The following is an 18,477-nucleotide window of genomic DNA, read 5'->3' as shown; positions in this document are numbered from 1 at the left end:
TGCTTTTTGATTACCACCAATAGCCCCGCTACGAACATTCACATCTAAGTTTTTGATTGAACACCTGTTTTCAGTTTTCTTGGGTTTAAGCCTAGGAGTGCAGTGCCGGGTCCTGTGGGGACCGCGCGCTCAGCTTTCGCAGGGGCTGGTCCATCTCCTTTCCCACCAGCAGGCGACTGAGGACCGAGCTGTGCGCTCTTGCCTCCCCCCAAACCCTCCTCCACACCGGCGGCCACAGGCGTGACTGCGTGCTGTTTCCATCCTGCCCGACACCCTTCGGCGGCATCTCTTTGGCTCTGCAGTCAGTCCCCGCTCCCTGGCACGGCCGCAGCCCTTCCCATCCTCTGCCTTCTGCACCACACTGATGACTTGTGTCTTGCTCCTGATGGGCCCCTGGGCTTTTGTGCCAGCGGTCCCTCTTCCGAGAAGGTCTAGAATTCCTTCTTCCCTTTGCCCCATGGGGTTGGGACTCCTGCTCCTCTGGGCCTGTCCCCCAGCCCACTCTGCTGCTCGCCCCACGGTGGCTCTCCGCGGGCAGGGACTGGGCCCGGGATTGGTCCCAAGTCCTAACTGCGCTCAGCCAAGGTTTTCTTGAGATGTTGTTAAATCTGCCTCCCCACCGTGGGCTGGAGAATATGCTGGGTTGTCTTTGGGTGCGGGCAGGGGCTGAGGTTACTCCTTCCACCCCAGGGCACCTGCTGCCCGTCCCCATCTCTCCCCCCAGCCCTGCCAGACAAAGAGGCTGGGAGGCAGCACTGCACTTTGCACAGGAGGCTTTTACTGAGGGATGGAGGGGTGCTCCCCGGCCAGAGGGCTGAGGACCTGGAAAGGCACATGCGGTGGCTGTGGTGGGGTCTCCCTCGTGGGTGGGGGCTGGCTTTGCAGAAACAGCTCCCCTGGCTGACCCCTCTTTGGCACTGAGCTGGGCACACGGGTGCCCTCACGCCCGGCAGCCCCAGCGCCCGTTTCCCCCCTTGCTGGACCTGTACCCCCCCGCCCCGCCCCACGGAGGTGGCCGGCAGTGTCGGCTGGCGGGGCCACAGGCTGCCAGGGATTGGCTCGAGGGCGAGGCCGCCTGTGGGAGGACCAGGGCCCAGGCCGCCTCTCCCTTGCTGGCAGGGTGCTCCTATTGGCAATCGAGATGGCTCCAAACAGGAACCCAATAAATTAGCTTGGGGAAGGAGACAAGGCTAGGGGCCGAGACGGGCACGGGCTACATTCTTACCACGGCTCGCTAAGAAATGCTGTGCCGCCCTTTCTCCCGCGGGCTCCTGGAGACAACCGGCGGGAAGCAGGGGTGCACGCAAGTGGCCTGCCTGTGGGTCCGGCCTGGCCGTTTCTACAGTGGGAAGGGGGTCCCACAGGGTGGGAGCCTTGGTGGGCCGTTTGGGTGGTAGCCACGTGGGGTCTCCAGGGACTGAAGGGAATAAGGGGGACTGCGGTGTCAGGACGGCAGAGCCCCCCGTGCAAGGCTCCGCACAGACTGGGCTGGTGGTGCGAGCTGGGGGGCTCCCCTCCACCCCTCGCCCCTCCTGGAAGAGAAGAAAGGACCACCTGCCCATCCCAGGGAAGGCCCCCAGCTCCCCGAGAGGCACGTGGTTTTGCTGGCGGTCCTCTAGACAGGGCAGGCCCACCGCCAGGAGGCCCGCAAGGGAAAGGCATGCAGGGTAGGCCTGCGGCAGTGCCGTGCCGGGCGCAGGGGTGGGTGGGCGAGTGAGGCCGTTTCCTTCATGTGATGCCAGGGCTCAGGGGGGAGGAGCACCCTGGAGGACCCCGGGGCCTTGGCCCAGGATCTGGCAGAGCTCCTGGAGGCGCCGCTGCATCTTGGGAACGCCCGCCAGCTGCTGCTCAAGCCGCTGCTTCTCCTCGGTCAGGCTCAGGCGGGCAGCAGAGTCCAGCTTCTCGAACTTCCAGCCGCCCTCCCCGTCAAACTGCAGCAAGTGCGTGTGGTACTTCCTGGGCCGGGGGTGGAGGAGCGGAGGCTGCTCGGATGGAGACCTGGAGACACAGCCCGGCCTCCCCCTACTCCTGCCGCGCCCCAGCCGCCCAGCACGTGGGGTGCTCCCTCCTCTCAACTCCAGGTGGGAAGGGAAGGCACCTACCATAGGGAGGGCCGGTGGGTGATGGAGAGCAGGGCAATGCCGGCGTCCTTGGCCGCCTGGAAGATCTTGCCTTCTACATCAATGCTCACAGCGCTGGTGCACTCATCCAGGAGGGCGTACTTGGGCCTGGGCGCACGTGGGGGGCAAAGGCGACCCTCCTTCACAGAAGCCTTGGGCTACCCCCCCTCCCAGTCCACTGTGGGAACCCCGATCTGCGCAGAGCTGGCTGGGCCCAAGCCAGGGTGAGGCCCCCTAAGGGCCATAGGGCACCTGGCTGTCCCACTCGGCCTCCTGGGGGCCCCCAGCTCACCTGTGGTAGAACATGCGGGCCATGCCGATTCTCTGCTTCTCTCCTCCTGACAGCACGTCCTTCCAGTCGCACACGGCCTCCCAACCTAGGCAGGGGCAAGGGGCTTCGGTGGGCTTCAGCAAGGGTGGGGCTGCACCTGCACGGGGCCCAGACCCAGGGCCAGCAGGAGGGCCCAAAGAGACCAGTGAGAGCGGGACACGGGGGCCCACGGGACCCTGGAGAAGGCTGGGTCCACGCGCCCTGGATGCTTATCTATCTGGAGGTGATCTTGAACTTGACTTGCGAGCAGAATTGTGGCCCCTCCAAAAAAGGACACATGGGCATCCTGAGCCCTGGGACCGCAGAACATGGCCTTACTTGCAGACTCGGGCTTTACAGAAGGGACGCTTGTCACGAGGTCATTAGGGGGCCCCCGTCCCCCAGGACCACGTCCCCACGTAAAGGGGAAAACTGGAAACAGACACGCACAGAGGGAAGGCCACGGGAAGGCACGGGGAGAAGACAGCCAGGCCTGGGACGGCGCCATCCCCCACGGCCCTCGGAGCGGACCGACCCTGCTGACTCCTCGCACGGGGACGCGGCTCGCTTCAGGTGGCTGAGCTGCTCCCTACCCCGCTGCGGCGGCCCCACAGATGCTTGCCAGACCTGAGAGCCAGCCAGCGCGTCCGTCCACGGGCAGCGACGGGTGTGGCAGAGCCCCAGGGATGGCTGATGGGGTCTCCCCAGAAGGCTTCTCGCCCGCAGGGACCAGATGTTTGTGTCACTGCCTGGTCGGAGCAGAGATGACTCCTTGTGTCCCACCTCCACTCTGTCTTCCCACAGGACTGGAAGTTCCCCACAAATAAAGGCTCTACTCTGTAGCTTGTCTTGAGGTGAGGTGTCACCATGGAACCCAATTCTGGCCAATACGGTTTAAGTGTGTTACACACGCACCAGCTCCTGGAACTTTCTTTAAAAGACATATGGCAGGTACCCTTGGCCTTTCCCCCTTTCTCCATCCCATGGCCTGGGATGCGATGTGACAGCCCGAGCAGCCGTCTTGGATCATGAGGTGACTTCGGGAAAGGAGGCCACAGAGAGCCGAGCAACCTGAGGGGCCTTCGCAGAGCTGGGCTGCCTCTGTCGATCGTCGCCTGCTTTCCTCACGACTTCGTTGTCACAGGAAGATAAACTCGTGAATGATTTGAGCCAGTGCTGGGGGGAAGGGGTTCTGTTACTCCCAGCTGAACTCAATGCTAATAGGCACTCAGGGTGCCCATGAAGACAGGCGTCTGGTGGGCGGTGCACTCCTGGGCGCAGGGTGCCTCGTCAAGCTTCCCCTAGTGATGGAGGCGGGAAGCTGAACCCTGCTTTTCAGATCTCACTAAAAAAATTGAGTGCAGCCCCGCCTTGGTTTCTCCCCTGAGCCCGGGCTGCCCTCCCCTCCTCCACCATCTTGGGCGCAGCGAGCATTTGCGGACACAGCTGACAAGCCCTGATCAATGCCTTCTCTTGCTACCAGCCTGTCCCTCCAGTCCTGCAGTCTCCTTCCCAGGGGATGGCACCTCCCAGGCTCAAGCCAGAAACCCAAGCGTCCCCTCCGGCTCTCTCCTGCCTCCTGTGTTAGAGGCCCTCTGCACACACACCCTGGGCTCACCTTCTCCGCAGCTGACCGGCTCACGCCAGGGTCTGTCCTCTGGCTAAAATGTGACACCAACCCGTCACTTCCCTGCCTAGAGCCTTCCAAAGGTTTCCTTCACGGTCAGGGAAAGCCAGGGCTCCCCGCCTGGCCCACAGGGCCCTCCCGGCCACTGAGCCCCAGAGCCCGGAGAGGGCGTCCAGAGCCGAAAGCGAGCGCCCACCCCGTCCCCCGCTGGATGCCTCCTGCTGTGCCGGGGCTGCCTTGCCCAGTGAGCTCTGGGGCACCCTGACCGGGGGCGCTTTCCAGGGTGCCTAGCTCTCTGGACTCCCGGATGTCGGAGTTCTCTTCATCCCTCGGGGACCAAGAGGGAGGCGGGGGCGGGGGTGGCAGCAGGCTCCCCAGCTGAGTCTCGGAACAGAAGGCAAGCGATGGACAGCTCCCTCCCTGGCACTGACCAGTGACATGGGCCACGTCCTCCCCTACCTCCTTCCCGCTGCAGGATGTGGTTCAGGTGCACGATGTCCAGGATGGCTTCCAGGTGCCGCTCCGAATAGCCTTTCCTTCGCATGTCCTCCACAGAGTCTGGGTAGATGACCTGGTCCCGCAAGGAGCCCACGGGCATGTAGGGCCTGCGGGCGCGCCGCCTGTCAGGACAGGGCAGGCCTGGCCCTGCCTCCCGACCCCTTGCGCCCGGGCGGGCTCGGTTACGGGCCGGGAGCCGGGCGTGGGGTGCGCTCAAGGCCCGCCGATCCCCGCCACCGGCCCCCCTGCACACACGCCGCGCACTGTGCACACGCTACGCCCCCCACTCCCCGCGCATATGGGCGTGTGCACACCTCAGCCACGCTCACGCACGTGCACCAACACACACCCACACCACTCCACCGAGGGCGCATGCGCACCACACAGCCTTTCTGTGCGCACACGACACATCACACAGGCGAGTAGGGCCACGGCTGGGGGGCAGGGGGAGGCGGCGTGGCCCCGTGGGCTCTGGTGGGGGCAGGTGCCCCAGGTGGGAAGAGGTAGAGGCCGGGCTCCCCTCCTCCCCTCACCTCTGGGGGATGTAGAACATGCGCTGCGGCGGGGGCTTGTAGAGCACGCCGCCGTACGTGGGCCAGAGGCCGCCGAGGATCCGGAAGAGAGAGCTCTTGCCGCAGCCGTTGGGGCCGGTGATGAGCAGGTGCATGCCCTCTTCCACCTGCGGGGCAGCGGCAGCCGCGCTGGTACCTGGGGGGCCACGCCCACCTCCCTCCTCTCCGCTGCGGCCCACGCTGGGGTCCACGCCCAGGCCGCCAGGTGGGCTGCTCTCAGCCCCTCAGTGAGGGACAGCGGGGCCTGAAGGACGAGGTCCAGGAGCCAGGGCCCTAACCACACACCTGTTCTGGGTCCTGGCCTGGCCCCCCAGACCCTGACATGCACCACAGAGCACGGGGCCAGCACGAGGAAGGCCCCAGAGAGCCACTGTCACCCTCTTTCCCTGCCGTCCTGCCTGTCTCGGACTAACCGGGACAGTTCCCGTGTCTTTGCTTCCCTGGCAGAGCTGCTCTCCCTTGAGGAACTGCCCCGGGAAAGGTGCTTTCTTTCGAGTTCTAGGGGGACAGAAGAAACCTCTAACTCTGTCCCTAATGCCCGGCCAATCCTGCTGCCCCTGTAGGCCTCACTGTCCCTGCGGATGCTAGGGCACTGGGCAGATGCCTCTGGGACTCCGGGGTTCAGCGGCTCAGGCTCCCCAGTCAGCCCATTACGTGGTGCCTGCTGGTCTTATGGAAATGCCTGCTGGGGGAAAGAGGCCAGCTGAGCTGGGGGGGGGGGAGTGTGCAGAAAGGAGCGGGTCAGATGGCAGGACCCCTGGGGCACAATCCCTGCCCCCCCATCGCCATGTTGAGCTCTGCTCTACTCACAGTGTGACCTAGCAGGGACACTGCCGTGCAGTCCCCAAGAGGTCTGAGTGAGACCGTGTTATGGATGGAGCGGTGCCCCCCGGGATGCACGTTGGAGTCCTAACCCCCAACACCTGAGAATGTGATCTTATTTAGAAAAAGAGACTTTGCAAATATAATTAGTTAAATTTAGATGAGGTCAGCCTGGAGTGGGGGGGCCTGTAATCCAGTGTGACTGGCATCCTTAGTAAAAGGGATCATTTGGACCCAGAGACATGCACACAGGGGGAAGGCCATGTGAAGAGGAGGGCAGAGCTCGACACGAGGCTTCTGGAAGCCCAGAACTCCACTGATGGCCAGTAAAGCACTCAAACTGGGGGTGGCCTGGAGCAGACCCTTCGGCAGTGCCCCAATCTGGCCTCTGGCCTCCAGAACCCGGAGAGAAGCCACTCCTGCTGCCCCAGCCCCTCCCTTCGTGGTCCTGTTAGACCGTAAATGCCCTCACGGGTCGGGGGGGGGGAGGCTGGGCCTCCCTCCTCCATGATCCATGTGCAAGGGCCAGTGTGTCGGGCCTGGCTCTCCCGCAGTCAGCACCCTGGCAGCCTCCCTGGGCTCCCTCCCTGGGCCTCTCCCTCTTCCGCCATCCTTCTTGCCCCAGAGCCTGGCTTCCACTTCGCCTCCCACCCCTGCCCTTGCCCCAGTCACTCCTCCTCACCCGGCTTTGCTCTCTTGCAAGCTGCGCGGAGCCAGGGCCCCTGCCCTTTGCCTACTTGGCTGCCACTGGGCCTGCCGGGGCAGTCGTTTGCCTTGGGAAAACCAGCCATTTGTGGCTCCCTGCCACACCCCAAGAGTGACCACGGCCAGGGACAACAGGGATGACACCACTGTCCCGTGCTGCCTGGGGTAACGAAACGTGCCCGGCTTCCAACTGGCTCTCAGGGCCCCTCTCAGCAGATCAAGGAAAGGAGCCCCCACTAGCACTACCAGGCCCAGACCCCCCACCTGCCTCTTCCCAGTAACTCCCTGCACAGCCGAGACTCCGAGTGACCCGGCTCTGCAGCCAGGAACGTGATGCGCCAAGGTCCCCTGGCTCCGCGCTCCTGCCCCTCAAGTGCCTGTCGTCTGCCTGTCCGCTGGGGGAGGCCCTCTTCCTCCGGCTGCCCATCCACCCTGAGGCTCCTGGGGTAAGCTTCAGGTGACCTCTACTCACCTCAGACACAGGACCACCCTTCCCGTGGCCCCCACAGGATCCTGGGCAGCTAACCGGGGACATCTGCAATACTTGGGGCGACCCAGCGTGGGGCCTTCCTGAGGGCAGTGCCCCTCCGGCTTATCTCTGGTTCCCAGGGCCCGGCCTGGGGATGAATGCATGACTCCATCTCGTTTCCAGCACTGACCGCACCCCGGCAGGTCTCGCCTTCATTCCATCACTCCCTGACCGTGTCTGAAGCTCTGGCTAGGCCCCCAGGTGACCGGTGGGGTTGGCCACTAGGACTTGCTTTTCACAGACGGCCTCTGTAGAGGCTGAGGGCCCTCCCAGGGGCCAGGCGTACCCAGCACACACCTACACTGGGGGCTTCTTGAAGCAGATGGGTGGGACCGTAAGCACAGGTCACTGGAGTTGCAACCGAGTCCCCAAGGCCTGGGCTTCTCGGGGATCGGGGTGGGGGTGGCAATGATGGGACCAGGGCCAGGAGCCCTCGGGTGACCTTTGGCCACTCCTGGTAATTGCCACTTTCATGACTGCACCGCGACAGAACCCACAGTCAGAGCCTTGTAGGTGTTTCACCTGGACCTTAGCCTACCTGCCAAGGGGATCTTGGGAATGACAACATACGCAGGCCCAGTAGGCCGGACACCAAAGGCGTGGGCTCGCAGATGCAGAAGGCCAAGCCCCGGGCCCTGGAGTTCAGCCTGGGACTGCCGGCACTCCTGGGGGCGGCAAACCACGCCCCCCCCGCCCCACCCCGCCCCCTTGACCTACCCTGATGTTGAGGCTGGCCACCACCACCTCTCCCGTGGGTGTGATGATGGGGATGTTTTCACAAATAATTCCCTGTTCCACGTCTACCACTTGGCCTGGAGAGAGAATGCAATGGACCAATGGAGGGAGCAGCAGCGCCCCCTGCCTTCTGGTGGGTTCCACGCGCCCCCACCCCGCCCGCGCGCGGGGCTGGGGCTCCCCGGGAATATGGTGGGGCTTCCACGAGACTATCCCCAAACGGCGTCTGGTGCCGCGCTCGGGTGGGGGGGGGCAATGTCAATGTCCGCCCTTGCTCCGTCAAACCCTCCGCTCCCGGCACCCTGGCCCCTGCTGTGGTCTGGAAGTTTCCGTTGCTGCCCACACCGGAGAGTGAGCCCCTCTACTCAGGGACTGCATCTCTTTCTTTTGTGCCCTTACCTCGGATCTGCAGGGGCCCCTCCAGGCGGACTCCGGGCCTCGCCACAGCCCCGGGCCCCGCCTGAGCGTCCTCCAGCTCCCCGGGCCTCTTGAAACGGCAATGCTGGACATCTTCAAACACCTGGAACATCTCGTGTACTCGGGCTGTGTAGCCGGCCAGCTCTGTCACCTGCGGGCAGGGTGACCCGGGCTCAGATGCCGCCGGCCGGGGGACAGGAGGCAGGCGCGCGCGGCGGGAGGCGGCGGCGCTGAGCTGGGGGCGGTTACCTCCTTGTAGGATGACATGATCCGCTCGATGGCATCTGCAGCGGCTGTGAGGAGGTTGCGGGCGATGGTGAAGGCTTCTGCGCGCTCGCTCACGAGCTCCTCCTCCTTCATCTGCAAGGCCGCCCTCTTCACTGCCTCGGGGTCTGCGGAGCACAGTGGGAAGGAGGGGGCCCTGGAAGATCAAAAGGGCCTCTCGAGGGGAAGGGAGAGTCTCTCCCGCAGACGGTGCTGGGACAGCTGGGCATCCGCTTGCAGAAGATACCCTGCCTCACACCACCTACGAAAACTAACTCTCGTGAGAGCTTAGACTAGAAAACTCTGGGAAAAGAGCAGCCCTAAGTCTTTCTGAGCTGGGATTATGTATGGCTCCTTAGATGGGACACCGAAGGCACAGGCAACAAAAGAAAAACAGTTAATGAGCTTCACCAAAATTACAACTTTTCAGGCACCCAAGGGAACCATGCAAAAAGCAAAAAGACAACCTACAGATTGGGAGAAAACACCTGCAAATCACATGTCCAATAAGGGTTTCATGTCCAGAATATGTAAAAAAGCTTTTCCCGGGCGCCTGGGTGGCTCAGTGGGTTAGGCCGCTGCCTTCGGCTCGGGTCGTGATCCTGGGGTCCTGGGATCGAGTCCCGCATCGGGCTCTCTGCTCAGCAGGGAGCTTGCTTCTCCCTCTCCCTCTCTGCCTACTTGTGATCTCTGTCTGTCAAATAAATAAATAAAATCTTAAAAAAAAAAACTTTTCCCATTTAACAACAAAGAAAACGCAAGGAAACCATGGGCAAAGGATCTGGAGAGAAAATTCTACGGTATTTCCTAGATCTCCAAGTGGCCAGCAAGCACATGAAAAGGCGCTCAACATTTTTGGTCATCAGGGAAACATAAATCCAAACCACAATGAGCTACTACTTCTTCCCGCCCACGAGGATGGCTGGTGGGGTGTTGCAGGATGGCGCAGCCCATGTGGACACCAGTCTGCCGGTTCCTCAGAAAGTTCCACAAAGAGTTACCATGGGCCCCAGCCATTCTGTTCCTGGGTACGCATCCACGAGAAACAAAAAATGCACGTTGACACGAAAACCTGTACACAAATGATCACGGCAGCACGATTTGTCACCATCCAAATGCATGATCGGCCCAAGTGTCCATCCGTGGATGGACGGCTCAGGAAACTGGTGCGTGTGGATAATTTGGTTGAGAAAGGCAGTGAAGGGCCGATTCAACCTACAACGTGAATGACCCTTGAAAACGTGATGCTGAGTGAGAGAGGGCCGGCACCGAAGGCTGCAGATTGCGCGATTCCATTCACAGGAAGGGCCCACAGGGGGCTGATCCGCAGCAACAGAAAGAAGAGTCGGGGCTGGGGGCCGGGGCGCGCTGGGGAGGGAGTGACCGCTGTTGAGTCCAGGGTTTCTTTCTGGGGTGATGATGATGTTTTGGACTTAGTGGTGATGGTTGTACAATCTCACTGATATGTCAAAAACCACTTAATTATACACTTTAAAAGTCTCAGTTATATGGGATGTTAATTACATCTCAATAATCTGGATGAGAAAATGACCCACGAGGCAGCGGGCTTTCTTTTTTGGCACGACCAGCTCCTTTCCCCTAAACTGCCCTCGCTCGGTGTCCTCTACTGACGACGGCAGCGCCTCTCGGGCCACACCTGCACCTCACCGTGCAACACCCAGAACTGTCGGACCCCTGACGCTTTCCAACATGAATGTCCCTTTTGGACCTCCAGGGTTACCCCCATTTCTCCCTCATCTCATCCCTCGACACTGTGCTCTGTGGCCTCTCTGAGATCGGCCATCCCTGATGCCCCTGATTCTCCCTGGGAGCCTTTTTCTCTCTCCCGACCTCCTTTTCTGTTTCAGTCTAGACCCTGTGGCTGCTCACTTCAGCCATCTTCTGTCAGTGGTTTTAACTCCCATGACCCTTAGAGTTCCCAGGAAGGCAGGGCTTTTACACAAGGAATGTTCTGGAAAAGGTGATGGGGAGCAAGGGGGTGGTGGGCTCTGAGGGTCCTGAGGTGTGGGAGAGTGAGTGGTGCCCACTGGGGTCCTCGGGGGAAGCTGAGCCTCCTGGGGCCAGAGCGGTGGGAAGGAAGCTCCCGTGAAAGGCCCAAGGACTCTCTCCAGGGGCCTTGGTCACTTTGAGGTGGAAGCCTTAGGGATATGACGGCGGGGGTGGGGTGGGAAGGCGCACGAAGCCGGCTCGGGGCAGATGGCTTCCAGGGCAGTACCCGGTGCAAAAGGCGTGGCATGGACGGCCTGACTGCCTTGCGTTGCCTTTGCTTGGGCCTGGCCCAGGAATCCCCGGAACAGGACGGGGGGGGGGGGGGGCAGGGGCGGGGGTGGGGACAAATCCTGGCAGTCTATGGTCTCGGGCCTGCCCTTCCACCGTGCCCCCAGGGACATAGCCCCCAACAGGCAGGGCGGGCGTAAGCTATCCTGCCTGGATGTCCTAAAAGCCTGACAGCGAATACACACAAAGGGAAAGGGTTTGCAGTTGCTGGGGGCATGCTGGCACCAGCTGGCACCCCCTGGAGACAGAACTGATTACCCTCTGTAGGTTCCCTCCGAGGCTCAGGCGGCCAAGACCAGCACCCGGAGGCAGGACACCAAGCAGCTGGTCGCAGCTCCAGCAGGCCAGAAGGGCAAAGGGAACTAAATTTTCCCCCGTTGGTAAGTGTCTGCCTCCTCCCATAGGTCCCCAGGGCTCTCAGCTTCCCCGAAGCACCCAGAACCCTCACTAGCCTCCAGGTAACTGGGGATATAGCAAGGACAAAACAGACAAAAATCTCTGCCTCCATGGAGCACAGCAGCCTAAAGTGGCAGAGCGACAAGAGACAAAATGGGGAAGTGGACCAGACGGGGTGTTGGGCGTTGGGAGAGCAGCGAGGCGGGGACGGGGAAGAGGATGGGGGGGGTCTCATCAGAGGAAAGAGCACTCCCGGCAAAGCGAGCAGCACTTGCTAAGGCCCGGGGACAGAAGCCTGGCTTCAGGCAAAGAGTAGAGTGGGCGAGGCAGGCAGGAGAGTTTCACGTTGTCACAGGAACTAACTATAAAGGGCCACGAGGCCAGGGACAAGAACTCATGCTTCTTTGAATTGCCCACAATGTCTGGTGCAGCAGAGGGTCCAGGAAGTCCTAGGCTTTCACAGGAGGGAGAGGCCTTTGGGGACTAGACGGGCTCCAAGGCCAGCTATGGAGGAAAGTAGCGGCAGGTCAGTTTTGTTGTGGGTGGATGTGCACGCTCCAGGCCAGGGGTGCCGACTGGGTCTGGTACCTGGGCCTAAGTCAAGGCCACCCTCTACGAAAGGCCTTTGCGATAGAAAGTAATAAGCCCCCTCCAATTAGATCCTTCTCCTTGGGGTCACCCAGAGAAGCACAGCCGATGGTACAGAAGCCCCAAGGCAGAGACACAAATAGGGAGAGAATCAAAGACTTCGGCTCTGAAACAAGTCAGGCTCTCTCTCATATGCAGTCGAAAACCCTCTTGCTGAGCACCTGGGTGGCTCAGTCAGTTAAGCGTCTGCTTTTGGCTCGGGTCATGATCCTGGGGGCCTGGGATCAAGTCCCACACTGGGCTCCTTGCTCAGTGGGGAGCCTGCTTCCCCCTCTCCCTCTGCTGCTCCCCACTTGTGTGCACGTGTGCGCGCTCTCTCTCTCTCTCTCTCTCAAATAAGTTTTAAAAAATAGAAAACCCTCTTACTACCAAATTGCATAGAATATAACACCTTTGGTTTTTTTATTTTTAAAATATTTTTTTAAAGTAAGCTTTATACCCAACATAGGGCTCCCAACTCACAACCTGGAGATCAAGAGTCGCACGCTCCACGAACTGAGCCAAACAGGTACCCGGAAGTGGAACACCTTTTCAAGCAGAGCTGTGCTCCAAGGAAAGTAAGGGAAATTTCAGGAACACAGAGAGAAGGCAGCCATTAGGTACTCCCGTGAAATCACCAGAGATGGGAGAAGACAGGGAAGTTTCTCTTGTGCTGCCAGGGCCTCTAGGTGCTCGAAACAAAAGGTCTTCTCTAAGAATCTGTAATTATGTGTCTGGAGTTCAAATTAATACCGCCTCCAAGTTCAGGAACCCCTCCTCCCCAAGCTGAGAAGCTAAGGTAAAATGGCCTCCAAGTGGTTAATTACCTGCGCGGGCATGTGTGGCCCGCAACAAAAGCAAATACAGACCGCGCTGGGGAATGACCCCTCGGGTTAGGCCACTCAGGGTTCCCATGGGAGTCTGGTTGCAAAACCCACAGGGAACCAGCTCACCGTGATCGAAGAGCAGCAGACGGAAGATAAAGCCTAGATTCCCAAGAATTCTGATAATCGAATAGTTGGACAGAGAGACCACGGAGTGTAAAAAGGAACAGTCCAAACGATGAGAAAATCAGACATGAAAACAGTTTAAAATTTCTGTATGAAAAGAAAAATGTCTGTTTTCACATTTCTGTGTGAAAGGGAAGCAAATGGAACTTATGGAAATAGTCACTGAAATTTAAAAATTAAAATAAAAACAACAAATCAGATGCAGCTGAAAAGAAAACTCATGGATGAGCGAGCATAAAAGATCAGTGGAGAATTTTCCAGAATGATGGAAAATCTGAATATATGAAGGCCATGCAACAAATCTCAAGCAGGACAAACACTTCATAGGTTAACCGCAGGATGCCAGAGAAGAAAAGTCCAAAAGTGACCAGAGGGACACAGATGCTGATGACAGATTGTCCAACAGAGACAATTATTGTCGAGGGGCTGAGAGAAGGTAACTGCATGCCTCGAATTCCACACCGAACTACACTTTAGTCTGAGAAGAGAGTAAAATAAAGATGGTACAGACAACAAAATAGTCTCCAAGTTCCCATGACGAAAAGTCTTGCAGAAAGAACTTCCAGAAGATCTCTATCTGTAAGAAGGTAACTGGGCTGTGGAAAAGGACCGGTGAGCCAAGAAATTGGTAACCAGAGGGGTGAATTTAGACACACGTGGACCCGAAAAAGCAACAGCCAGGCAATATAAACAACAGGAAAGCAAATTTGACGCTGAGCTCCACCAGACACCAGCAGGGCTGGTCCCTAGAATGTTCTCAGGGTAGGTGGGGGAGGAGCTCCATATTAACAGCAACTCTGCCCGAGGACGTGTGTTAACCTTTCAGAGGGCGGCCACGGGAAGACTGCCAGCAGGAGGATGAGTTGGGAAGCCCGATGACCCACTAGCCAAAGTGACAAGCAAGGGAGTGTGACCCTTGCTGAGCTCGGGATACTGGCTGGGCCTCAGGGTCCCAGCCGAAGGGGCAGGTGGGTCGGCCGGGCTCTGGGCCCCCCAAGCCCAGCAGTTAGCGACCCGGGGGCGGGCGGGGTGGGGGGGATAGGAGAGGGCTCCGCCCCCATGGCAGCCACGGCTCTCACCTGACTCCGCGTAGCCGGTGGCCGTGATGATAGGCACGGCCACCATGAGCAGGCCCGAGGCGCTCCACACGTACTTCATGAGGAACTGCTCCAGCGTGATGTACCACAGGCGCTCCAGCAGGATGAGGTGAATCTGCGAAGCCAGGCCCTGGTAGGACTGCTGAAGGAGGGCCAGCTCCACCTGTGGGGGCCCAGGGGGGGACAGTGAGAGACCTCGGGGCTTCGTGTTAGCTCCCATGGAGGCCACAAGAAGCTCGAAGCACCACTCATACATGCCATGCTACTGGATGGCCAGGACAAGGTCAAGGGCTGAGGCTTACGACCGGGCCATATTCACGGAGGCCGGCTGTCAAAGTTTGGGACTGCCTGACATCATAGTACCAGGGGAGCGTTGCGACGCAGAAGGGACTCACCACCCCCACCTCCCGAGATCCACTCCCGTCCCTTCCTTCCACTGCACCTCTCTAGTTGGGACACTTACCATGCCCCTCTCTCTGCCCTGCGGAGCTCCGGGACATCTCGGGCAAACGCTGGGGGCGGGGCGGGTACTAGCTTGAGCTAAGCAAAGGGCAGCACAGGAGAGCAAAAGGCAGTACTTGGTTTTGAGGAAGTCGGTTCCAGAGTGTCTACTTTGGCCTCGCCTCCCCAACCTGCTCAAGGTTCCCCTGGATGAGGACCATATGCTGCGATCTCCCACAGAAACCTGGCGGGCAGGCTCCCAAGCCGGCCCTGCCCTTGCCTCCCCGTCCCTGCACTGGCCACACCACCCGCGACCTCAGGCTGCCCACGGCTGGGCAAAGGGGTGTCCATGGGGTCTGGATGAGGGGGCACCAAAGGGAATGGAAGGCACACCGGAGGTGCCAGGAACTGGGTCATGGCAAGGTGGTCATTAGGTTGGGGGTTTCTTGGCTCATTACTTGCAGGGGGGCATGCCCCAGCCCTGCCTCCCATCGCCAGCTGAGCACAGCTGCCCAGCATGGTACCATCTCCTCTGCCAAGTACTTTCACACCTGACTTTCCATTTGACCTTCATCACCTGCAACAGTTATGTGTACTCTCATGTCCACTGTACCGGGGACACCAAAGCCCAAGAGGCAAAGGCACCTGCCCAAGCTCACATCGCTTGGGGGTAGCCAGACGTGTGCAATTTGGACCATGCTGGCAGAGTCATTAGGAGAGAACCAGATTCTCATAAATGACGCTTTGACCTACTTGTTCTCAAACCAGCAAGAGTTTGTACCTATGAGTGCGCGCATGCGCATCGGAGTAAAATTGGAACGAGCCTCCTCCGTGAGTTCTCAATGAGAACAGAACACTGATGTCCGCCCTCCAGCCAGTCACCTCCGCCCTAAACTGTCGAATGGAGCCTGGGCTAGTGTCCCTAGAGACATCAGCTGGTGGAACTGGGGGGGAGCCACATGCCTACACAGTAAAGGCAATCACGAGGGCCCATCACCCCCACCACTTTCTAGCCCTTAAGCCGAAGTCAAAAGAGACAGGCTGTGGACATACACCGGGGCCCCTCTTCCCCCACTGTCCAGGTCTGGCCCATTGATTGGCTTTGCACGGAAGCCAATCCTGGTTCCTGAATCGAGCACACCTCCTCTGAGCACCCTGGCAATCCAGGCTCGTGCTGGGAGCTGGCAGGAGTGCCAGCCGGGGCTGATGATGTAGCTGCGGGCGCCTCACCCAAGGCCGTGGCAGTCCGCCAAAGCCCTGCAGTCCGACGTGTGGGAGAGGAGATGGGCTGTAGCTACACACCGGGCATTTTCTCCTAATCTGGAGCCTGGCCTACACGCGGGATGCCCCCTCTGCAGAGTTTAGGGACAAGACTTTAAAAAAAAAAAAAATCATGGCCTCTGCCTAATGAGCAGCCAGTGAGACCAGGTCCGGGCACAAAGGCCACCTGAGACAGGACATACAGGCCTTCAGGAGGTGGATACCATTATGCCCCTCCCTCGGGAAGCCCTCAGGAACCGAAACCAGAGTCGCAGAGAGCAGGGCCGGAGGCAGCTGCAACCCCAGGCACGAGGAAGGGGAGGGGCTGAGGCGAGATAAAGGGAGCAGTGGCCCGCAGTAACCTTTCCAGCGCCAGGCTCCCGGCAGGCCTGGCCTGCTGGGGAGCTGCGCGCCTGGAACCCAGGCGGAAGGGCGGCCACGGGGGGGGGGGGGTGGGGGGGGGTGGCTGCTGGGCCGGCAGGAAGTGCGTCCTGCCGCGGTGGCGGCCGGGGCCAGTCATCCCTGGCCAGGGGCCTGTGGAGGAGGCTGAGCAGGTAGCTGGGCTGGCCTGCAGGCTCAGGCAGGGGAGGCTTTGACCCCGGGTACCTCGGGCTGCCACTGTTGTGGCCGCCGCGCTGGGCGCTGCTTGTTAAGCCCCGCTTGGGCTGAGTCACGCCCATAATGCCAGCCTGCCTGGCCCACCAGCTTGGCCAGGTACCGGCCTTCAAAGGCCCTGGGGGGCCCATCCGGGGCCAGGCAGCAGGCCAGGTCCCACTGTCCCTGTTCCCAGGTGGCAGCAGCCTCCTCCCGGCTGGCGGCAGGAGTGGAGCAGGCAGGGAGCTCTGGCATGGGAAACCGCTAGGATCCGCAGCTCCGAGGCCCAGACAACCACCCCGAGATGGAGAGGAAGCAGAAGTGGCCTGGCGCAAGCCGGCAGCCCGCCCAGGGCCGTCCCCACCCAGCCTTCCTGCTTCTCCATTTCTGAGCCCAAATCTGGGCAGCCCCAGGACCTGCCATCCCCAGTCTTCATCTTCTGTGACCTCCCTGCACGTCTGGCAGGAGCCCCAGCCAGGCCTGGGCTTTGCCCGCTGTCCATGGCTATTTGTCCCCCACCCCGGGCCCAGTACCCCGACCTGCCCCACCTCGTGGCCCCCATAGAAGGCGATCTCCTCGGAGTTGGCCACCACGCGAGAGTGCATGTAGCGCAGCTCTCCCTTCCTCCGCGCCTCCTCGGCCACCAGCTCGCCAAACTTGGGTGAGAAGGCTCGCAGCACGTTGGCTGTGAGGAACACGACGAGGCCCGCGATGGCCGAGGGCCAGGCTGTGCCGGCCCCGCGGGAACGGGCCGCTCGAAGCAGGGTGTAGGCGGTCACGGCAACGTCCAGGAGTGGCTTGGTGAGGTTGGAGTAGAGGTGGGCCACGGATGCGGCAAAGGCCACCACGTCCTCCGTCAGGGACTGGTCAGGGTTGCGAAGCCGCCCGTCCATGTTGCTGACTCTGTAGTAGGTCTGCTGGGAGAAGTAAAGGCTGTAGGCATGGGCCACTAGACGGCTGCGGAAGGACAGGGCCAGCTGGCCCTCTAGGAACCGGATGGCACTGTTGATGAAGGTGGCGGGGAGGGCGATGAGGAGCCACTGCAGGAGCTGCCAGCCGAAGGCCCGGGGGTCCTTGCGCACGATGCTGCGCGCCAGCCGGCCGTCCAGGCGGGCCACGTACACGGACAGGAAGGTCCGGCTCACCAGGGAGGCCGAGTGCAGCGCCAACAGCCCCGTCTCCCGGCACAGGGTCCTGGGAAAGAGCAGCCGCAGGAGGCCCAAGAGCCGCTGCAGGAACACCCGGTTCACGCTGGCCTTGGCCGCTGCGGCCCCGGACACCTCCTGCATGGACTCCCCTGCTGGTACCTGAGGGCCCCTGGTGGCTACCAGGTACTGCCGCACCAAAGGGTAGACTTTGTGGGCTCCATAGGCCGTGAGGGCCAGTACCAGAGCTGTGCGCTTCAGCGTGCTCACCCGCGAGGACCGGGGAGTGGAGAGGACCGGCATGTCACCTGGGATGGACGCACAGGGCTGGGGCTGGTGCCTGAGGCAGAAGTCGAGGCAGGTGGCTGGAAGGGTTGTTGCTCTGACCCCCGGCTCCTGGTTTAGGCAACTGGAAACCTTGCAGTGGTCCCTGAGATGGTCGCGTTAGGCCACTGGGGCGGTGCTGGGGCCCCCAGTGCGGTGGGCTCAGGACCCTCCAGGGTAGCGGCCTCTCCGGGCAGTCAAGGTGGAGAAACTTGTCAGGCCCCTAGCTCCTGGGGTCAGAGCCTCGGGGGGTGGGGTGGGGAGGGGGGGTGTCAGCAAAGAGGGAGTCTCTTCCTCTCCACCGCCTCCTCCTCCGCCTCCTCCTCCTCTCCCGGTGGCGCCCCTCCCCGGGGCACCGGGCGCGTCCGTCCGCTCCGCAGCCTGGCTGAAGCCGACAGTGACTCCACCACCCACCCCTTCCCAGGGGCGAGTCGAGGGGAAGGGGAGGAGGCGGAGGAGGGGCGGGAGGCGGAGCCCGGGCGCGGCGAGCCCCACCCCGTTCTCGCCCCACGGCTGGGCCCCGCCCCTTCCCCAGACCACTGAGACGTGGGAGGACCGCGCGGGCCAGAGAAGCGGGCCCGGGCTTTCCCGCCAAGGCCCCGCCCCTCCTGTCGGCGCGCCCGAAGCGTCGCCGCCCAGCCTCCGGGAGCCTCTTCTCCAGTCCTGGGCTTTGGATCCTCGGCTGG

General features: G+C 61.2%; 2 protein-coding genes across 3 annotated transcripts in view; one reads left to right on the top strand and one right to left on the bottom strand.

The window, feature by feature from the left end:
* Positions 1-757: 757 nt before the first annotated feature.
* ABCD1 (ATP binding cassette subfamily D member 1) lies at positions 758-18,219 on the bottom strand. The gene is made up of 10 exons (XM_080795464.1): positions 16,871-18,219; positions 14,010-14,190; positions 8,585-8,727; positions 8,318-8,486; positions 7,901-7,995; positions 5,089-5,234; positions 4,517-4,662; positions 2,413-2,497; positions 2,103-2,228; positions 758-1,956 (listed from the first exon to the last, which is right to left on the bottom strand). Exons 1-10 carry the CDS (start codon positions 17,768-17,770, stop codon positions 1,746-1,748), a joined length of 2,202 nt encoding a protein of 733 aa, XP_080651590.1. The 5' UTR covers positions 17,771-18,219; the 3' UTR covers positions 758-1,745.
* Positions 16,201-18,477, top strand: part of BCAP31 (B cell receptor associated protein 31) — a 29,970-nt gene continuing 27,693 nt past the window's right edge. The window contains exons 1-2 of one of the 2 annotated variants that reach the window (XM_080795467.1): positions 16,201-16,282; positions 17,513-17,653. The gene's annotated coding sequence lies outside the window, so the exon portion shown is untranslated. The remainder of the gene's footprint in view (positions 16,283-17,512; positions 17,654-18,477) is intronic. The other variant, XM_080795466.1, reaches the window with a different exon arrangement.

The sequence above is a fragment of the Martes martes genome (assembly GCF_963455335.1).
Source record: "Martes martes genome assembly, chromosome: X".
Lineage (NCBI taxonomy): Eukaryota > Metazoa > Chordata > Mammalia > Carnivora > Mustelidae > Martes > Martes martes.
Note: the sequence above shows the minus strand (reverse complement) of the source record. Positions and strands in the feature narration are given on the sequence as shown.